Consider the following 21,261-nt stretch of genomic DNA (forward strand, 5'->3'; position numbering starts at 1 on the left):
CCCGATTATGTAAACATTACTAACATAACAATATGAAATGAATTGTTCCGACGGAGGTCTGCAGCCCCCCGCCGAAAATAAGTGAGTACAACACTATATTTTCGTATCCGCACAACGAGACTTGCAACAACTCCCCCGGGAAGTTCTTCGATAAAAATAATTTAAACTGGGCTAAGCCTCGCCCAACTATACATATATTGGATCAAACCCCTCCACGAAAATAGCGGCATCGTCGTCATGAGGGGAATTAATTTATGTGGGACATCAGTAGCCCGACCTCTGGCCCGTTCTCGTTCGACAGCCGAAAGACCCCACCCGCCGACTGCCGAACTAATCGAACACTCTGGCCCTTACCGGTTCGCCAGTGGGTCCTCGGGTGGTTTCCGGTAACTGAGAGGTCCCTGGGGTCTAAAATAAGAAGGAATTTCCCACATAACGACAAGACCACCATTAACGTAGAGGGATCGGACGTTACATTCCCCCTCACCACGGAAGAATTTTTCCCAAAAAAAAAAAATTCTATAGGTCAAAAAAAGTTAATTTACAGAAATACTTGCAAAAACTATGTTAACATATCACCTGGTATATTAAACTTCCCACTAAAGGAAAAGTTATCGACAGCCAAATCAGTATCCTGATTTTGTAAGTATCGCGAAATTTCAACACTGCTTCTGAATTTTGTCCCTTCGGGAGAGTAATAATAGACGTCAATACGAGGTTCTTTTTTCCTCTTAACGAGAACCCTTTGCCACCCTCTCTGAATCGGAACCAAAAACTTAGAGTAACCTACGGAAGATTTAATGAAATTCGTTTTCACCATCTTAGGAGTGGTGTCCTCCTCGGGATTTTGCCGGTTAAAGGACGTACTAGAGTTATTGCAATTAGCACTATTTAAGGGCGTTTGTGAAACATGATGTCGACTCGGATTACTGGAAGTGTGTTGTACAAGGACCTCTCTACTCTCAGGTGACTGCGGGACAGGCTCAAGAACGATTTGGTCACTACTAACGAATTTTTTCAAGTCACAAGCATTGACTTTATAGACATTATCATTGGATAAATCCACTATCAGGTAGACAATAGGTGAAATTTTTTCCAGGACTCTACACGGGCCGTCCCATCGTGGTTTCAACTTCGCCATAACATTGCCTTGCGCACTAGAACGGAAATGCGTTCTCCTTAATACCAAATCATCCTGATTAAAGGTGTGCAATAATCTTTTTTTGTCATAATATCTTTTTTGTCTCCGTTGTTGTTTTTTGACATTTTCCTTAACTTGCTTAAGTAAGTTTTCGGGCAAACTCACCCTTTCCCAAACCGGTATGTCCATAGCCCAGTCAAATGGTAAAACTAATTCTCTACCAAGAAACAATTTAGCTGGCGACTGACCCGTAGTTTCCGAGGGAACCGACCTAATAGCAAGACCAAAAAAGGTTAAATTTTTGTCCCAGTCTTTATGTTTATCACCAACATAACAGGAGATCATCTGTTTAATTGTCTTATTAAATCTCTCGGTAAGGTTTGATTGAGGATGATAGGGGGTTGTGAACCTTTGCTTGACCTGGAGAACTTTACAAGTTTCCCTCATAAGGTTTGATATAAAACAAGAACCATTATCGGAAACTAATCTTTTTGGAAAGCCATATCTCATACAGTACTCATGAACAAACTTTTTAGCAACTGCACTTGTCGTAATTCGTCTTAGTGGAAATAACTCTACCCACTTTGTGAAATAATCGACGACGACTAACAGATGCACGTTCCCTCTGGAAGAAACGGGAAAGGGACCCATGGTGTCAATCCCAACCATTTCTCCTGGATGATCAACAGAGGTTGACACCATGCCTCCCCATCGCCTCGTATTGTCGAATTTGCATGTTTGGCATTTTTTACAGGACAGGACAAATTTTTTTATATCTTTACGCATACCGGGCCAGAACGCGCGTTGTCGGCATCGCTGAAGAGTTTTATTGACTCCCATGTGACCTGAAATGGGATGCATGTGCATTTCAGTCAAAAATCTCTCTCTACATGGTGGAGGAATTACTAGCAATTTTTTATTCCTGAATCTAAAAAACAATTTTTGATTTTCGAAAAGGTAATACTTTTCAATTTTTTCATCAATTTTTTGTCTTCCGACAGATTTATCATTAAAATACTGTATAATATCTTGGTAATTTTTTTTCTGTTGAACAATTAACTCAGGTAAATCCAAAAACGAGAACAAATATAATTTATTATCAATTTTTTCCTCGAAATCAGTTTCGGCGGTGACAACAGCGGGCATTCTGGACAGGGCATCAGGGGCCTGCATGGTCGAACCTTTTCTATATTCAAACTTTAAAGGATATTCCTGTAGTAATTGAGCCCATCGGCTTAACCTCCCCTTCAATTGTTTAGCCTCAAAATACCAGGCGACTGCCCTGTGATCCGTTACTATAGTAACAGGTTCTCCTGAAAACCAGGCTCGAAATTTATTACACGCCCATATAACAGCGAGTCCCTCCTGTTCTGTTACCGAATAATTTTTTTCTGCTGAATTCAAGGTACGACTGGCATAGGCTAACGGCTTTTCCCCGTCAGGCTCAACTTGCTGCAAAATGGCTCCAAGCCCAATTCCTGAGGCATCTGTGTAAATTTTTAAGGCACAATCTTTTTTTCTTGTGGTTAGAACGGGAGCACAAGACAAGAGATGTTTCAATTTTTCGAACGCCTGTTGGTGTATTTTGTCCCATTTGAACCTTTGCCCTTTTTTTGTCAGGCCGTAAAGGGGGTTAGCGACATCACCAAAATGGGGAACAAATTGCCGGTACCACCCGCAGAGTCCCAGAAAACGTTGCACCTGTTTTACTGTTTTAGGCCTAGAAAAACTCAAAATGGCGTCGGTTTGGTCCTGTTTTACGTGCCATCCTTCTTTGGTCAAACAGAGACCTAGATATTCCAAATTTTTTTTATAGAGATTACATTTGTCTGGCTTAAGAGTTAAGCCTGCTTTTTCCAAACACGAAAATACTGTTTTCAAGTTTTGTAAATGTTCCTCAAAATTCGAACTGTAAACGACAATGTCATCCAAATAAAAATCGGCACACTTACCGACTAAGTGGCCCAGGATTGTAGTCATCATGCGTTGGAACGTGGCCGGGGCATTGTTGAGTCCAAAGGGCATTACCTTAAATCGGTACATTCCAGAATCGGTTATGAATGCCGTTTTGTCCCGATCCTCTAGCCGCACTGGAACTTGCCAATACCCTGAGGCCAGATCGAACGTAGAGACGAATCGTGCGTCACCCACTCGTTGTAGAATTTGATCGATGAAAGGCAAAGGGTACCGATCGGGTGCCGTAATTTTATTCACCTTTTTATAGTCGACGACAAATCGCCAATCACCAGTTTTCTTTTTGATTAAAAAACACGGGGAAGCCCAGTTTGTGGAGGCTGGCTCAATGACGTCATCACAGAGCATCTGTTGCACCTGTTCTTCTACTAATTGTTTTTTCCATCGCGGAAGAGAAAAAGGGGATCGAAAAACCGGTTTTCCGTCAGTCACGATCTTATGCTCAGCAACGTGAGTTCTACCGGGAGTGTTTCTGAACAAATTCGGAAATTGTTTTAACAATTCAAACAACCTTTTTTTCTGATCGGAATCAAATTCCGATTTACTTACTAAATTTTGCATTTTTTCCTGATCGACATCTCCTTTATACGACAACAATCCTCCTTTAAGTTCAAAGTTTTTGAAGTCAACTATAATTTCAGTTTTACTCAAAATATCACTGCCGATCAAGATCCCAAATGGGACCCTGGCGAGCACTATCAGATCTGTGTGCACGACACTGTTTCGTATCTCCACTTGGGCCCGAAGAATCCCCACAGGCTGACAGTACTCACCGGATGCCAACTGAAATCTATCACCGTGATAGGGTCTAACTTGATTAGTGGGTGAACCAACCTGCCGAGCCAGATCGAAACTGATCGCTGAACAATCGGCACCGGTATCAATTTTTGCTGTCAAAATCTTGTTGTTAACTCTCACAACTGGATTAAGAAAACTAAATTTTTTACTAGGGGTCTTTTTACCCATGGATACACTACCCCTTCTCATGTATCCCAGGTCTAGTTTCCCTGATTCCCATTTGATTTACAATTTTTTACAATATGGCCGATTTGACCACAACCAAAACAGGTAACTTGTCGAAAAAATTTATTTGTCCTAAAAGGCCGTCTTGAAGGTTGTACTACATTTTGTGTAGGTCCCACACAATTTTTTCTAACTTCAGGTTGAAATTTCTCAACACAATTTTCACAAGATTCAAAATTTTTACGAGATTCAATTTGAACATTTTCACGCGTTGCAAGAAATTGATCTAACATTACAAATAATTGTTGCAAAGAATTAGGCTTCCTAACTTCCAAAAATGTTCTCACATTATAGGGTAATTGTGACATTATAAGTTCAATTTTGTCCGACTCCGGAACGGTTAAATCGAACGACTGAAAAAGATCTAACTTATGTAATACGAAATCAAGGTACGAGCCCGTCGAAAACTTTTCAGAGAATAAAGCACGAGCTAATTCAACCCTGGTATGATACCTTGAAAAGGTTTGTAATAACAAGCCCTTGAAACTTTCCCACGATTTATGGGGGCCCCATTTTTCCCATTCGTGCCTGCCTATCGTTTGCCACCAGGCCTGAGCACGACCTTCAAACGTGCTTACAACTAACTCGATCTTATTAGGAACACTGTAAAGATTAAAATACGATTCACATTTTAATAAAAAGCTTCTAACGTCTTCTCCACTACCTGAAAATATAAGACTACCAACACTGCGTTGGGTCAATGGAACCAAAGCATTTGCGGGATTTAAAGGTAATGCCGGGGGAAGTATTACATGCGTCTCGTTATAAGGATTTGACATTGTTGGATAAGTAAAGTTCATTTGTGAACCATTATTCGATTGTGAACCACTTGGTTCCGGTTCAATTTGTACACGAACATCATCACCTAAATTTCTAGGCGTACTATGATTATTAGAATTCATCTCTAAAATCAATGTTAAATATCAAAAAAATTTTTTTTTTTTTTTTTTTTTTTTTTAGCGAAAATACTTTCCACCCGCGGTTTGCCACACTTACTGAGAACCGGTCGAGCCCCCAAAATTGCAACGTCCCTTATGGGAGTTGCTTGCCCGGTTCGAAATATCCAGCAATAAAGTGGCAAACGACAAGTGGAAAATGATTAGAAACAAACTTTCGCATGAAATATTATTATTTATTCAATTATATGGGTTAGTTAATTTTAACAATGGATTAGTATATCTTGGAGCCCTCTATTTGACGTTAACAGTAAAGATACTGGCTCACCAATTGATGATCAACAACAGTCAACTTGTGCAGTGATCGGACATCCGATGTTGTTAGCTTTTCCGTAAATACCAGAGGAGTTTTCTCAGTTGAGAACCGGAACACCTTGATCAGTTCCTGGGGGCCTCTCGGTTGAGGGCCGAACCACCTTGCTCAGCTCCGGGGGGCCTCTTGGTTGAGGGCCGAACCACCTTGATCAGCTCCAGGGGGCCTCTCGGTTGAGGGCCGAACCACCTTGATCAGCTCCGGGGGCCTCTCGGTTGAGGGCCGAACCACCTTGATCAGCTCCGGGGGCCTCTCGGTTGAGGGCCGGACCACCTCGATCAGCAATGAAGAACTTTGACTGTGAAGATTGTTTTATATTTTGATTCCGGACCTGCCGGAAAACGGATTCAAATAATGTAGATTATTGCATTTTAACAATTCAGCCTAAGGCCAATAGGTACGGTAGTAAGACGGTGAACCGTCCTACTAGAGGGCTTCAGTTGAACAGAACAAGATTAGACGAACGCAATGTGAGAGACAAAGAGGGAGGAATTTATACTCCCCTTTTACAAGAAGTTTGGGACCACATGTCCTCGCATGGCCTTTTCGCCTCAACAAAATTATCGAATTTGCATATTCATGCGTCACTATTATAAACATTACAATTTAATTACATTGGAATCTGGCAACATGACATAATCCGGAGAGCTGATCAGACTCTCCCGATTATGTAAACATTACTAACATAACAATATGAAATGAATTGTTCCGACGGAGGTCTGCAGCCCCCCGCCGAAAATAAGTGAGTACAACACTATATTTTCGTATCCGCACAACGAGACTTGCAACAACTCCCCCGGGAAGTTCTTCGATAAAAATAATTTAAACTGGGCTAAGCCTCGCCCAACTATACATATATTGGATCAAACCCCTCCACGAAAATAGCGGCATCGTCGTCATGAGGGGAATTAATTTATGTGGGACATCAGTAGCCCGACCTCTGGCCCGTTCTCGTTCGACAGCCGAAAGACCCCACCCGCCGACTGCCGAACTAATCGAACACTCTGGCCCTTACCGGTTCGCCAGTGGGTCCTCGGGTGGTTTCCGGTAACTGAGAGGTCCCTGGGGTCTAAAATAAGAAGGAATTTCCCACATAACGACAAGACCACCATTAACGTAGAGGGATCGGACGTTACACCACGTGTGGTCGCGCATTATCCTGTTGAAATATGGCTGTGGGCAAGCCCTGAAGGTAAGGAAGGACAACTGGCTCCAACACCTCTGAGATGTAGCGCTGGCTTTTTAAAGTACCGGCAATGCGTACTAGAGGAGTGTGAGAGTGATATCCAATACCGCCCCATACCATAATACCCAGTGCAGGACCAGTGTGGTGGTGCATAACGCAGCTGTTCAGCATCCTCTCTCCACGGTGTCTCCAGACTCGAATCCGACCATCGTGGTGTTGCAGACAGAAGCGTGACTCGTCAGTAAAGACAATTTCATTCCATTGTGCCGTCCACATCCTTCTTTCATCGCACCATTGGCGGCGGAGACGTCTGTGGTTCTGCGTCAAGGGTAGACGAAGCAATGGACGTCTTGCGGACAGACCACTCTGCTGTAAACGGCGTCGAATGGTACACGCAGACACTGGATGATGCAGTACAGACTGAATGTGCTGTGCTATGGTTCGTGATGTGGCTGAGCGATCCGTCACTGCCATACGCACAATACGCCTGTCATCACGTGAAGTGGTGCACTGAGGTGGATGCGATCGAACACGTCGGTCCGTCGTACCCTCCTGCATCCAACGATCACATATCCGCAATACAGTTGTTTGGTTTCGTCCAACACGACTACCGATTTCCCTGAAAGATAATCCACAATCTCGGTAGGCCACTATCCTTCCTCTGTCGAACTCGGATACTTGATCAAAAGATGATCGCTGTTTTCTACGAGGCATAATTGATCGTTTTTTTTGAAAAACCACAAGAAAAACACAATTGCCGTACTTCAAATCGTCGAAATCTCCAAGCCTTAAATAGCGCTTTGAAGTGGCGCCACAGGCGCGCGTGATGTGCGTCTGCGCTGAAATTCTAATCATTTGCATATCTCACCTCTGCTAATGCATGTTGTAAATTTCATATTATTTGCATGCTTCCTTCAGGGTGTTGCATTTACGGTGGCCAGCAGTGTATATTTGCAAATTATTTCTACAAAAACGACTTTTGTATGCGCCCTGTATATTTTCATATATCTCTCAGATGAAGAAAACATTTAGTTGAGTTTAGAGCAAATGATATTACAATAAAAATGACTCAAGCTTTGCATTGAAAACTTTTGATGAAACTTTTATACTTACAATAAATATTTTTCAGTAAAATGAAAGAAAAAAAAACAGAAAAAAATCACCTCCTCTTGACGATAACCGAATAACAAATTGTAATTTCCAGGATGTCCAACCAACCTAAATTTAAAAACCAAATAATGGTTTAAATTTTCTATAAGACTCTAGACACTGCACACATGTGACATGTAATATATGAAAATGATAATAGTTAAATCTCTCTCTCACGTAAGTGATTGGTCAAATAAATAAGTGCATTTTAAAGAGCTTCAAGCTATTCAAGAGAAGTACAAGGTAGTCACAATCAAACTCACCTCAGTTGCAGAATATGAATTCAGATGCAAGTTACATATGTTAAAAAAATCATGCAAGAATCTGTAGCATATCCTATTATTTAAAGGAACGTGGATTTGGTGAATAGAGCACCCGACAATCATAGTAAAGTTTTAACTATAGCTTTCTAATAGTTGACAAATTGTTCTGGATTTTTGAGAAACTATTAATTAAAGCTGAAAAAATTTGGGTAACAAGAAAATCCTGAAAGTATCAGTATAATTACAAGTATATAAAAATCAATTATGATTATTTCCTCATCAGGATGAAGAGAAGAGTGTTAAGGTACATATACACTACCCTGACATGAAATGGGTTCATGTCAGGTCAGATGGTGTGGGATCATATCAGACATGATACAGTGTTGACACTGTTTTGATGTTTTAAGAGATGCACTACCCCATCAGTCGATGTAAAACCATTAAAGTGTAAATTGGTGTGATAGCTGCTACTACTGTTTTGAATTTTGAAAAACTAATTTTTTACAACACTATGGATGTGAAATGGGTGTTGGATGACTTTGATAAGGAATATTGAATATAATGTAAAATAATATACAAATACAAAAGCCACAACAAGCAGATTGCCTATTGAGGTGGCTGAAATAAGGTATATCAATGAGGTGATATTATAGTGGAACCTCAATTATCTGGGAGCAGATTAACTGTGCATGGAAGTTTTAATTTCATGTTAAGCTCTTACCTATCTGTGTTGTTGTTAATGTTTTTTTTTTTTTCATTAGTAATGTACGATTTTGTGAAGGTGGTAATGAAAACAAACATTTCAATCTAGTAGAACTATATTTCTTCATTCTTTTTAAAGAACTCCCTTCCCCATTCTCAGAGGTCCCATGTCAATGCATTGAAACGGCAGCCCCCATGTGCACACATAAAGATCTAAGGGCAGGACATTGCCCTGGGGCAATCCACATTTAAAGATGAACAGCCAATGCCGGGAAAAACTTCCTCATGTATAGAAGGTGTTGTTCAAAATGTATTGCTTTTTTTAAGAACTGGAAAGACAAGGCACAGGGATTCTGCCATCAGTGAAGCCTGTGGAAGTATTGTGGCTACAAAACCATCAAAATTATTGTAATCCTATTTAATAGATTTTTTCACAAGGATAATATACTATATACACTGGATATTTATTTTAAATGGGTAAAATACATAAATACCTTCTTTTTTTGCAATTTTATTATTTTAAAATATTTTTTTCACTTCCAGCAGTTTAACTGTTTTTCAGTTATCTGTGTTTCTATTCTCTACCATTAGCCCAGATAATTGAGGTTCTACTGCATATTAAAATGATAATAATGATAACAATGATTGTTATTAGTATATAATAATTATTGTATATAATATAATTATAACACAATTTTAATTATAATAATCATCATTAAAATTACTATCATATCATTATTATGATAATCACTTTTTTATAATTTAATATAACATAATATAACAATACACATATTATTTTATACTATATTCAATGTTTCTCATCAAGGTCATCCAACACCTGTCTCACATCCAGAGTATTGATGTACTTGGTGTTCCTTATGCAAGATGGAAGTGCAGCAAAGTGTATGGTCCTTGCTTTTTGTATACAGGGTGACTAAGAAAGAATCATCTGATTTCAAAATGATTCTACACTTGAAATCAACCATAAACAAAATATGTTCATAAAACGTAGACACATTTTCTCTTATATATTCACATATTACTTATCATTTTATTCTGTGTTTTTAATTTTTAAGAAATATACAATTTTGAAAGCAGGTGATTCTCCCACATACTTTTTTTTGCAAGGACATTACACATTCTTGATTCTGGCATGACAGAGCCGATATATTGATTATTGTACAAGTAAAATTTGATAATAAAATCACATTGTATGATACCTGGTAATTAGCTCACCCGAATAAAGGCATTCTTTAGTTTTAACATATTTTTAAATAAAAATGAATTTTTTATTTGGAAGTTTGGAGAATCTCTTGTGACCCCCCCCCCTCCCTTCCGGTTCATTGGCACGACTCTGTGGGGAATGTGGGGGATCGCAACCCCCAGTTTGCGCACTACTGTTTTAGACTATTATAATACAAATAAATAATGGATATACATAGAATTGCTTTTCTATATGTATGTCTCATGTGTAAGTCATCATAGTTTTACATTTACAGTACAGAACATGTAACTTGGTTGAATATATGGTTTCTATGTCTTAATGAACATTTTTATAGTTATATAAAGATTGATTTTTTAAAAAATCTTTTCAATTGTTGCATTTGTTACTTTATAAATCTACTAATTTTTATTTCATTTAAATATGACAATAATTCTTGCTGCTAATCAATAGGATAAGTGAAATTTTAAATAATCTGTTATCTGTGCTGATTTTATACCAAAAGCTATCTGATGACAAAAATGCTTAAAAAATTTGTTAGATTTGCAGGATTGAAAAGGTTATTATCAATAAATACTCTCAACTCTTTATCTGTAAACTTAACCAATAATAGTTGCAGGGTATATTTGCATTTTTAGATAAAGACAATACTTACATATGCATGTCAGAAGCATATATTAAGTGCTGTTAGATATTGGGAACAATATATCAGTACTGTCTATCAATGTTTGATAACTAAATTGAAACTCTTCTATTTAAGCCCTCTAATTAAAGATTGTTTTCTGGCCCTTAGTGAATGGGATGATGTTGATGATTTGTTGAAAAAGAAAGTGTTTAGTTAAGTTTGGCAAGCTGTTTCCAAATAAATTGTTTAGGTGTGTAAACACAAGCAGACAAAAACTCAAAATCTTAATACTATAGAGATGTTTTGTCCAAATTTTTTTTCCAAAAAATTCACACTAAAAGCAATACAATGAGGTTTTGTTAGGAATCAAAACATCAATATATTATGGAAAGTTTTAAATTTATATTAAATCAAAATGACAATTAAGTCATGAAAGAAAAAAGTCTATTTGTACGTACTTTCCTTTGAAAAATGCTATGTAAAAAATTGAAGAATAATAGTTGACAAACTGCAGTAAGAACATCTTCAAAGTTAGGCTATCATCAAATTCAGTTTGAGTTCTATGAAGCTCTGAAAATATACATAATATATACTCATTATTGTAATATCTGAACCTGGATATTTTATGTGCCAAAAATTATGTGTCCTATTTAAATTTTATGCACCTCAGAAAAATAACCATAAATATACAAGATTCATCGAAAGACTGGTTATTTGTGGAGATGAAGATTACAAGGAAGAAAATTCATCACTGCCCCCACGGGGACTCGAACCCCGGTCTCTCGCTTGCGGGACGAGTGCTCTGCCATCTAAGCTATGGAAGCAGATAGAATATTTCAACCTTGGAGCGTATATATGTGTTGAAAGGCACCGTACATGGACGGCATCAACAATCAACTAATACCTCGTGAATGACAAAAGCCAACCAGATGGCCATATGCATATAGAAACGTCCTCTCCACTTGTCAATACAAGATTCATCGAAAGACTGGTTATTTGTGGAGATGAAGATTACAAGGAAGAAAATTCATCACTGCCCCCACGGGGACTCGAACCCCGGTCTCTCGCCGGCACTCTCGAGAGCACTCGTCTGGCAAGCGAGAGACCAGGGTTCGAGTCCCCGTGGGGCAGTGATGAATTTTCTTCCTTGTAATCTTCATCTCCACAAATAACCAGTCTTTCGATGAATCTTGTATTGACAAGTGGAGAGGGCGTTTCTATAACCATAAATATATCATATGCATTAAGTAGCTATGATGATTAAAATACGGTGGTTATTCAAAGACACCAATGAAGATGCACATATTTTTCAAATACATCACATGTTTTACGAGGTTTGAGTTCATAATTTTTTGATAAAAAACGTAATTCTAATTACATATATAATTTTATCAGTACTGTATATATTATATTGAACTATTATCACTTTCAAGGTTGCTATATCATGGTGTAGTCATTTTGATGGCAGACATTATCAGTGCAGTCCTGGTGGCAGGCACAGAAAAAATGTAATCTACTCAGAGGACCATAAATTACTAGCTAGAGATATGGAAGAATTGTGATGTCATATGAGACAAGTGATTGCTAGTATTACAATTACATGGCGGCTCTTCATTGGTTGCTAAGAGGCTTGAAGGTTTCTAACTTGAGTGAGAGATTTGGATTCAACAGGGTTTGCTTTATAGATGAGATATGCATAGTGCATAATAAACAAAGGACATTTAAAAAACATGTCTTTACGGCTCAAGAGCCTATTGTTACCACACACAATTTTAAATGATTAAAAGTATTTTACAACTACCTACTGATTAAAATTCTTAAATTATAAGTCATCTAGTCTGGGCATGACACATGCATATGATGGCAGTATGCTCTGATGCTGAGTAGGAGGAGTATAATGATTTCCTTTGTAAAACTGATTATTTTATTCATTCTTAGTTTCAAACTCACCAGATGAGAATTTAATACAAAGCAAGAGGCTGCAATTTTAGTTGTATACATAAAAAATAGTATTTAAAAACTAATTCCTATTTTATTAGAAATTCTTATTTTATTCTTATTTTAAAAGAAAAAAAAGGGTGAAAACTCTCTCCCTCCAAATCTAAAACCCAAATATTTTAATACATAAATGAGATTTAATGTTTACCGATAAATTTGTTTTTTCCCTGCTCTTATTGTTTATGATAAAATTTGATGTAAATTAAGCAATCTTCTTTACAATTGAAATGTATCACTTGATTTTGTGATTAAAATAATGAAATTTTAATGCAAATATCTTAAAATAAAATTTTATTTTATTCATAGGTAGAAAATGAAAAATGAGGTTGTAAAATGTTTGAGTGGGTGTACTGAATGAATTTTATTTTACTGCTATTACTTTTCAGAAAAAAAGATATTAATTTTGATTTGATTGTTGAAACAATGAACTAAGTGACCAAAATTATTTTACTTTATCTTAAAAATTCATACCCGATCTGTCAACTATAAATGCATTAAGTATGAATTAGTTTTGATGAGATTTGCTTGTATGAAATCTAAATCAAGTTCATGCAACAGATTCAATTCCAGTTTTGAACAAATAAAGTAGTTGTGCAAGAAAAAGAAATACACATTTTCATTAAAATATGTAATGAAAAAAATTTTAATACAAAAAAAATTGTGAGTGTGGGTCTTTGTTTAAGTTCATTATGTAATAAAAACTTAAGCAGTTAAAATGACTTATAGCTGTATGCCATTGTTTATGTGCAAGGTTGTGCCATTATACTCTTTCTCGAACTTTTTGTTCCCTCGCCCCCTTTTCAAAAATTTTTTTGTTCTCATCACCCCCAAACTCAAATCTGCCCATAGGACCTCATACTATAAAACCACAGCTTTTACCATCCTGGACCATCCCACTTTTGAAAACACTGGTTTAGAGGGACACTCATAGAAGTTACTTTTTAATTAAACTTTGTTATATTTATTCAATAGTTTGTCCTAGTTTGAGTTATATACAAGTCATTACTTATGCATTATGCTGACTTTCACTAATATTGTTATAACTCATACTTTAATCATTCAGTGAATATGATGAATGAGCAAACTGAATGCTATACTCACCTAGCTCAGTTAAATATGAAGCAATCTTTGTGTAAAACTGTAATAACAAAAAAAAAAGATAATATATATACAGGATGCATAGGTAACAGGGCGTATGGCATTTTACTGGTGAACTGTTGATCCTAGAGGCATACTTCTAATTAGAAAAAGTGTCTAAATAATGTGTAGCACTCAGATATGGCGGGTATGCATTTAGACAGGTAGAATGGTTTACCCATATTTAACACTGTTTTTCTCAACTTTTCTCCATTTTTTGAATTCAAATATTTCAGGGAATATTGCACTTGGAAATGTGAAATTATTTTTGTTGGCATAAGGAGAAAAAGGGCAACAACTTTGTGTAATTGGGTTCTAAAACACAGAGTGCCCATTAAAAAGTTAACATTTTTATTTCAATAACTACACAACTCTTTGCAACATGAATGACATACATGTTATATGAATACTATTTCTAATTGGAAGTATGTCTTCTAGATTAAACGGTTCACCAGTAAAATACTATATGTCCTGTTACCTATGCACCCTGTATATATATATATATATATATATATATATAATAAAGTTAACTCAAACATCCATATTACCAACAAACCCCTTCAGTTTGATATGAATGGAAGTTTAATTTATTGAAAGATCGCATGAATGTTGCAGTTTCATCGAACAACAGCTTTTTTGTGACACTTTTCCTGAACTGAAGCTTTTATTGAAAAAATATATAGGTCTATGATATGTACACCAGTGAAATGTACTCCTCTCATTGTGAAAACATTTTATTACAATGACAACTAGTGTTGCACAACATCAGCTCCCTTTGATACATTCTTACTTTTTCTAAGAGTATGATGAATCATAAGCATGACTAGCTTTCATAAAACAATAGGAAAAAGTGTTTTTAACAGGCCAAAAAAGATCTCTGGATCATAATAACCTAGCCATTCTTTAAAAATAACCGAATAAATAAGACAGATATTGCATGCAGGAAAGTACAGTACTAAATAGGAACAGTTTTTAAAAACATATTTCCTGTTCTCTGCAGTTTTTATACACATTACAACTTTATATTATACATTTTTTTGTTATCAAAACCTGCAGCTGGCATAGTGTTGGTCAGCTGAAGTTGGTTTTCTGTACTTTTCCAACCCATTTGAGGTGCAAATGGGAGCCCTCCCAGTCTCACAGCTACCTCTGAACATAGTGAACTCTGAACAAAAGTCACATTTTCATGGAAAATAATGCATGCCATTGAATTAATATTGAGGTGGACCTCCAAACAAGAATTTTTGGAACAACATCAACTTTTGGAAATGGAAATGAAAAAAAAGATGCACATACATCCCAATAATGACCACATTTTTGTGGTCCTGTTAGTCTGTTCTTGGGAGGTTTCACTGCATACCATAATTATTTATTTAAAACCAAAAATTCTAAATTGTTAAAAATACGCAGACCTGATTGAAAATCATGATGCAGATGAGATTCAGCATGGCTGCAGTTGTAGAAGTAATAATGCTGGCAAAAGTAGTGACTCTTTTGTCATCCAAGAGAAGCAAGGCAGCATTGACAGAGATCCTATACAATATTACTCCAGCTACAGCAGCTAGAGCTATGGTTATCTAGAACATATAACCATAAGACCAGAAATATTATCACAATAATAGTAAATATTTCTTTTAACTATATAAGAAAAATCAAAAAAGAATTCTTCACATTTTGTTAAATCAAAATATTTGAATATGATACAAATTTTAAAAAAAATCAAAGGCAAACATAGGTCTTACATTTATAAAATTAAAAGACATTGTCATTTTTTTAAAAATAAAAAAACTGTTAACTGAAGAAAATTTGTAAAGGAGAAGCATTAATATATAGAGTCTGTGGAAAGATAAAGATAATTGTTACCAATAAGAGAACAATAGATGTTGACATCACCGAATAAGGAAGACGCCTTCTCCAAAATGGAACATGTGGCTCATACATCTGAAAAAAAAAAACTGTATAAATTCGAAGTATTCATATGTGAGATGAAATTTCATGGTTTTCTCCATAATATATAAGGTCAATAATGATATATTACCCTAGTTACGAAATTCATCTTCTTCTTACGTTCATTAGAGAGCCGAGCCAAGTACTCTGGTCTTGGATGCTCCTGAGATAAATTAGAATTATTCAGAGTTAAAACTATATTTTCACATGACTAATCTGAAAAAAAAAGTTGAAATCCAAAATGAAGCCAGAACTAAACTTTTTTGATGTAATAACAGTTATAAAAAACTTTGTAATAAAATCTTTAGTTTTGACAACCTTATATTTCTCATAACTTTTGATCACCACTTCATTTAAGTCTTGATTACTTATTCAGGAATAAATACAATATACAACTTTAATCCTTTGGCAGCACATATAGTCAGAATTATGCTTTCTTTCATGCATGAGAAAAATCCATTTTTTTCCTTATATCGTAAATCGCCAGAAAGCAATTGGGTAGGCGATTGCGCTTATCATCTACAGATGATAACAGTTTTAAGGTCAAAATTACAATGATGGAATAAAAAAATAGGAAAGGTAAAACTACATTCAATTCTTTCCCACTTCTATTTTTCTTTTGTGTACGTGCACACGTATATAAATTTTAAATTTTTTTATAAAGTGATTTAGATCATGAAAAAATAGCAGTTTTTACGTTAGGTGTTAAAATTTTGAGTTATTAAAAACCTAGATTAAAATTGTCTTTAACCCTCAAGTGCACAGGTTGGGAGCATTTGTTTCATTTACTGATTGGTGCAGGAGCAATTTTCTTAAGGTTCTCGCTAATTTCCTATTGAAACTGGTTTATCTACTGTGCCAACTTCAGACGTGATGGATATTCCAAAACTGTTGAAAGATTTACACCAAAGTCTGTCAGACTCAACACATGCAGTCAAGCAATTTTTTTTTCAATGTTGATTGATATGGTTATTTTAAAATGACTGCAAAAAAGATATGAATGTTCACATTTTTTTTTCATATTATGAGGTTTATTTCAAGTAAATTAAAAAAATAGTAATTTTATTGTTTTCATTATTGAGTTTCTGCTTTAATATGATGTTATGAGTGATCCAAAACTGTTAATTTGAAATTTACTATAAAATAGTGCAGCAATTGGTAATTGCATTCATATTAATAGGCGGAGATAGCCAGGCAGAGATAGACTTGGAAGTCTGGGGGGGGGGGGGCAAGATGATGATGATGTTGATTCATCTATACATATATACATTAGATCTGTCGACTTCACCTTTGATTCTGGGGGGGGGTCCCCCACGCCCCCCGTATCTCCGTCCATGTTCATATTGTAGCTAAAATGATGTAATAATAAATGTAGCAAAATACAAAAAAGAAAGTGTATAGATATTTTATGTAATTTATAATTCAGCATGGGCTCGTGCACTCACAGAACATTTTCTCACCTGTGCATTGGAGGGTTAAGTATGATGAATTTATAGGAGGGAAAAATTCTTTAATTTTTTTTCAAACTGCTGCCTGTGATTGTACATCAGCCGATGAAGATTTTTCGTAGTTTTGCAACCTCCAAGCATAAATCAAAGGAAAGTTTTCCAAATTAATAAACTCACACAATATGTGACAGTCCAACAATGTTCCAAAAAAAAAAAGAAGATTAAAACACTATGTGCACTCAATGCTAATTTGACCAAGGTAACAGCACATGCCAAGTGCATTTTTAGCACACGTGTGTAAAGTGTTTCTCCAATTTTTATGTTCCATTAGGCTTTTGTAGGTTTTTCGTAGTGGTCTCAATTAATTAATTTTTTTTTGTTATTACCTTCGCTGTAGAAATGGAAATGAATTAATTTAAAAATAGCATTTCAAAGGCTCAATTTGAACAATTTTTATGAAATAACCATATTGCACATCTAATACTATTATATTTATGGGAAACTCTCAATAATACAAACATTTCTAAGCTGAAATACTAAAATTCTGATAAGCTCATCCTATTTGAGTGGTGCTTTCAGAGTACCAATTATAGTGCAGTTGGTGCTTCAATACCTTGAAGAGCTTTTAGCAATTGATATTGCTCTGAGTTACCAAAAATTTGATTTGAATTAATAAAATTAAATTTGCTAAGAGATATTAGAAATTCAAGTTATATATAGAAATTCAAGCGTAAGTAAAAATATAAGGATTCACCTTGGACAGAAAAAAGCACCTGAAAAAAGCACAGCCCACATTGAGGATTTGCATAGAAACATAGGCATAAACTTGTATCCAGTCTGTGGGCCTGAAACCTCTCCAATATTTGTCACCCCATCTCCATAATACCTATAAAAATATTGATTTCGAGCTCTCTTGTTCCCATTTTTTCAACCCTCCCAATATTTCCAATAACCTAACGCCTACGCATCACAAAATATATCTTGGTAACTTGATAATGATATAGATTTCCATATAATCTTTTTTTTACTAAAAATGATAGGTAATGCTTCTCAATTACATAATCACATAATACTCAAAATACAGCTTTTGCAGTGCTTCAGTATTTAGTGCTCCTATATATAAACCATTTGTTTTATAGTTTTTAACAAATAGGGTATAAATATGGCAAAACATCAAGACTCAAGATATGTTAGTTTGTTTCAATTCTGATGATTCTCAACTTTGTTATTAGGCTCAAGCTAATCTAGCTATGGATAAAATTTTTCATGACCTACTTCATTTAAATGACTACTAAATGGTTAAAATAGAAATTCATTTTTATGTTCATGAACTGTACCATGGAAACTAATGCATACTGGATTGCAATATTCATATCATAAAGGTATTATATAATGATAAAAAATAAGAATTATATGTGAATCATAAAATACTGGACGCATATTTTATAGTTAAATTAAGTCTTCAATTCGATCATAATTTGGTAAATATGAGTGATACCCACTGTTCATACCTTCTTGATTTCATAAAATTTTTGTTATCATACATAGAAAATTAGCAATTGTTAGTACAATCGAACCTCATTGTAGCGTCCCCAATTTAGCGCCAACCTCGCTTAAAGCCAAAGTTTTTCAGTGAACAAATCTTCTATATCTAGGCATTACACACGTTAATTTGTGATTCAATATAATGCCAAACTCGTTATAGCACCAAAAATCTGCAAGACAAATGGTGGCGTTATATCAGGATTTGACTGTACATGATTTACTAGCTGTTATCCGTGGCTTTGCTCACGTGGATTTGGTAATCAGAAAATTGCCCTTTAAGACCCCTTCAGGGGTTTAATTTAAAAAAAATCCCTTCTTAATAAGTCTTTACATTATAAAATAAAACTACTGATCAAATTTCATGTTTACAGCTTCAGCGGTTTTGGCTCAGTGATATTGCTTCATATAACCCTTATGATCCCCTTAGGGGTCGAATTTTGAAAAACCTTTTCTTAGTGAGTCATGAAAAAAAACTACTCAAAAAATTTGATATTTAGAGCTTCAGCGGTTTCGGCTCGGCGATGATGAATCAGTGAATCAGTCGGTCAAGACATGTTATTATATATATACATATATACACACACACATATATATATACATATGTATAGATTAACGATTTCACATTAATGAATCATGTTTTTTATGATGATATATGTAATGTATAAAATACTATTTTCATCAGATCTAATTCAAAGCTCTAATGAGAGCAAAGGAGTATGAAAGCTCTATGCCTTAATGAATATGATATAATCAACTATTGCTTTGCGATGTCAATCAATTCATGTATATTTAAGTTTCTAAAGGAATCAATGATTTCAATTAATAAAAATTAGTGCTTCATGAAACAAACATAAAAATAGGTTGCTTTTTGAATAAAAACTATATGAAGTTATAGCTTTTCAAAATTTCCCAGGAAATTAATGCAACAAATTTACTTCTGAGGTGTCAAAACCAGTTAAATCCCATTGGTGAGTGATATCAGCAGAATATCTTTTCCACATTTCTAGAAAGACTGCACCTAAAAAACATGGAAGTTAAACTTTTAACACCATTTGGAAGACATAATAATAACAACATAAGTAAACCCAAAATTTAAAAAAAACCCAGCTTTTCGCAGAGTTTACTATATGGGTTTTTTTGTCATTTTTTTCATTTTGTTTCTTGTTAGTTACTGAAGAAGGAACTTGATACAGTTCCAAAATGCATCTAGCTGTTGTTTTCTTCACATTTTGGGTTTATGTAAATTTTTTTTTATTCCTATGTCTATTATCTCACTGGAAAGGTAACTTATTTCTAGGATTTGAAATGTTTGCAATTTATTATTGTAATTATAACGATGTGTGATACACTCACACAAACACCATTATTTTTGTTGAGGCTGTTTGATCTGTCTATGCGAATTCTAAGAGATGGAATCAATATTATTTTTATATTTTCTTGGGTTTTGTGTTCATTTGAATTAATTGAGTACCAAGATTTGTGAAAAATGGATGACTCTCAGGAAACACAAGCTATACAAATCTGAATAACATTATAATAAATCTGCAACTTCAATTAGAACAGTAACTTTCTCTCATTTTGTTTTTCAGGTTAGAGCATGGTTGCAAAAACTCCAGCTTGTGGGCAGATCTGGCCCATCTGGGAATTTTACACAGCCTGCCAACTATCTTGAAAAACATCTTTTTCTCCCCAACTCCACAAAATATGCTTTAGGTTGTGTGATTAAATGCTTTATGTATATGAAATAGAGTTATATAATGCTTTGTTGATTTGTGTGGGTAGAATGATAACTATGCAGAAAGTACACCAAAACCAACTTTATCAGTATTTTTCATTAATTGTCCATGAATTGTCCATGAACTGCACAAGTAATAATGAGCACCTATGGGTTAGAGATTCGATCACAAAATTTTTTGGGGAGTTTTTCATTAATCGCCCGCCAACATAAATGTACTTGTAAAAAACAAGTAATTATAATTTTTCATTGCAATGAAGGTTAGAATGGCCGATAAATATGATAATGAAATTTAATGAGACACAAATAAATTTCCTAGTTAGAATGAGTGGAGCTACAATTCAAGGGTTTATTGAAATTCAGCATTCCCTTCATTTATAATTTTACCGTTGGAGCTTTTTTTTCTCAACAATTTTATGTTTTTATTCATGTCTGTGTGAAGTCTTACAAATTTTCACAGCAGTTGGCAGGGCCGCGACTAGGGGGAGCAGGCAGGTCCGGTGCCCAAGGCACAAAATTTCACATTTTAACCTCTACCTCAAGATTACAAGAGGGCGCCAAAATTTGTGATTGCCCCGGCTGACCAAGCATCTAGTTACGGCCCTGGCAGTTGTTCATGAGCTTCAAACGAACTGTATACTAGAATAATAATACACAGGAAATTGGCTTTCTAGATTCATTAAGACACAAATACAAATACAACACCACAACAGGCAAATTGCCCAACGAGGTGGCTGACTTAAGAACATCATGGATCCCTGAGCCATTTTTTGGAGGCCGTACCTACTACTGCTACACCACACATGCACCCCGCCCACACACCTCCCGCGGTTGAGTGAGTATGTAGTGTTGTGTTTGATTTTTCTGTGCTGTCATCTATATTTCAGAAGTGAAGTG

General features: G+C 35.5%; 1 protein-coding gene and 1 non-coding gene across 3 annotated transcripts in view; both read right to left on the bottom strand.

The window, feature by feature from the left end:
* The window catches only part of LOC149072158 (anoctamin-5-like), a 66,163-nt gene that overhangs the window by 14,540 nt on the left and 30,362 nt on the right, over positions 1–21,261 (bottom strand). For both annotated transcript variants that reach the window (XM_089246174.1, XM_089246175.1), the window contains 7 exons: positions 19,565–19,647; positions 15,728–15,799; positions 15,553–15,630; positions 15,102–15,266; positions 13,654–13,690; positions 11,013–11,124; positions 7,757–7,811 (listed from right to left, as the gene is read on the bottom strand). In XM_089246174.1, coding sequence (XP_089102300.1) covers positions 7,757–7,811; positions 11,013–11,124; positions 13,654–13,690; positions 15,102–15,266; positions 15,553–15,630; positions 15,728–15,799; positions 19,565–19,647 — 602 coding nt within the window. The remainder of the gene's footprint in view (positions 1–7,756; positions 7,812–11,012; positions 11,125–13,653; positions 13,691–15,101; positions 15,267–15,552; positions 15,631–15,727; positions 15,800–19,564; positions 19,648–21,261) is intronic.
* On the bottom strand, positions 11,307–11,378 carry TRNAA-CGC (transfer RNA alanine (anticodon CGC)). Its single transcript has one exon. It is a non-coding gene; the product is annotated as a tRNA-Ala (tRNA).

The sequence above is a fragment of the Pholcus phalangioides genome, unplaced genomic scaffold, assembly GCF_987345545.1.
Source record: "Pholcus phalangioides strain wild (caught in Gottingen) unplaced genomic scaffold, Ppha-v1.0 ptg000017l_1, whole genome shotgun sequence".
Lineage (NCBI taxonomy): Eukaryota > Metazoa > Arthropoda > Arachnida > Araneae > Pholcidae > Pholcus > Pholcus phalangioides.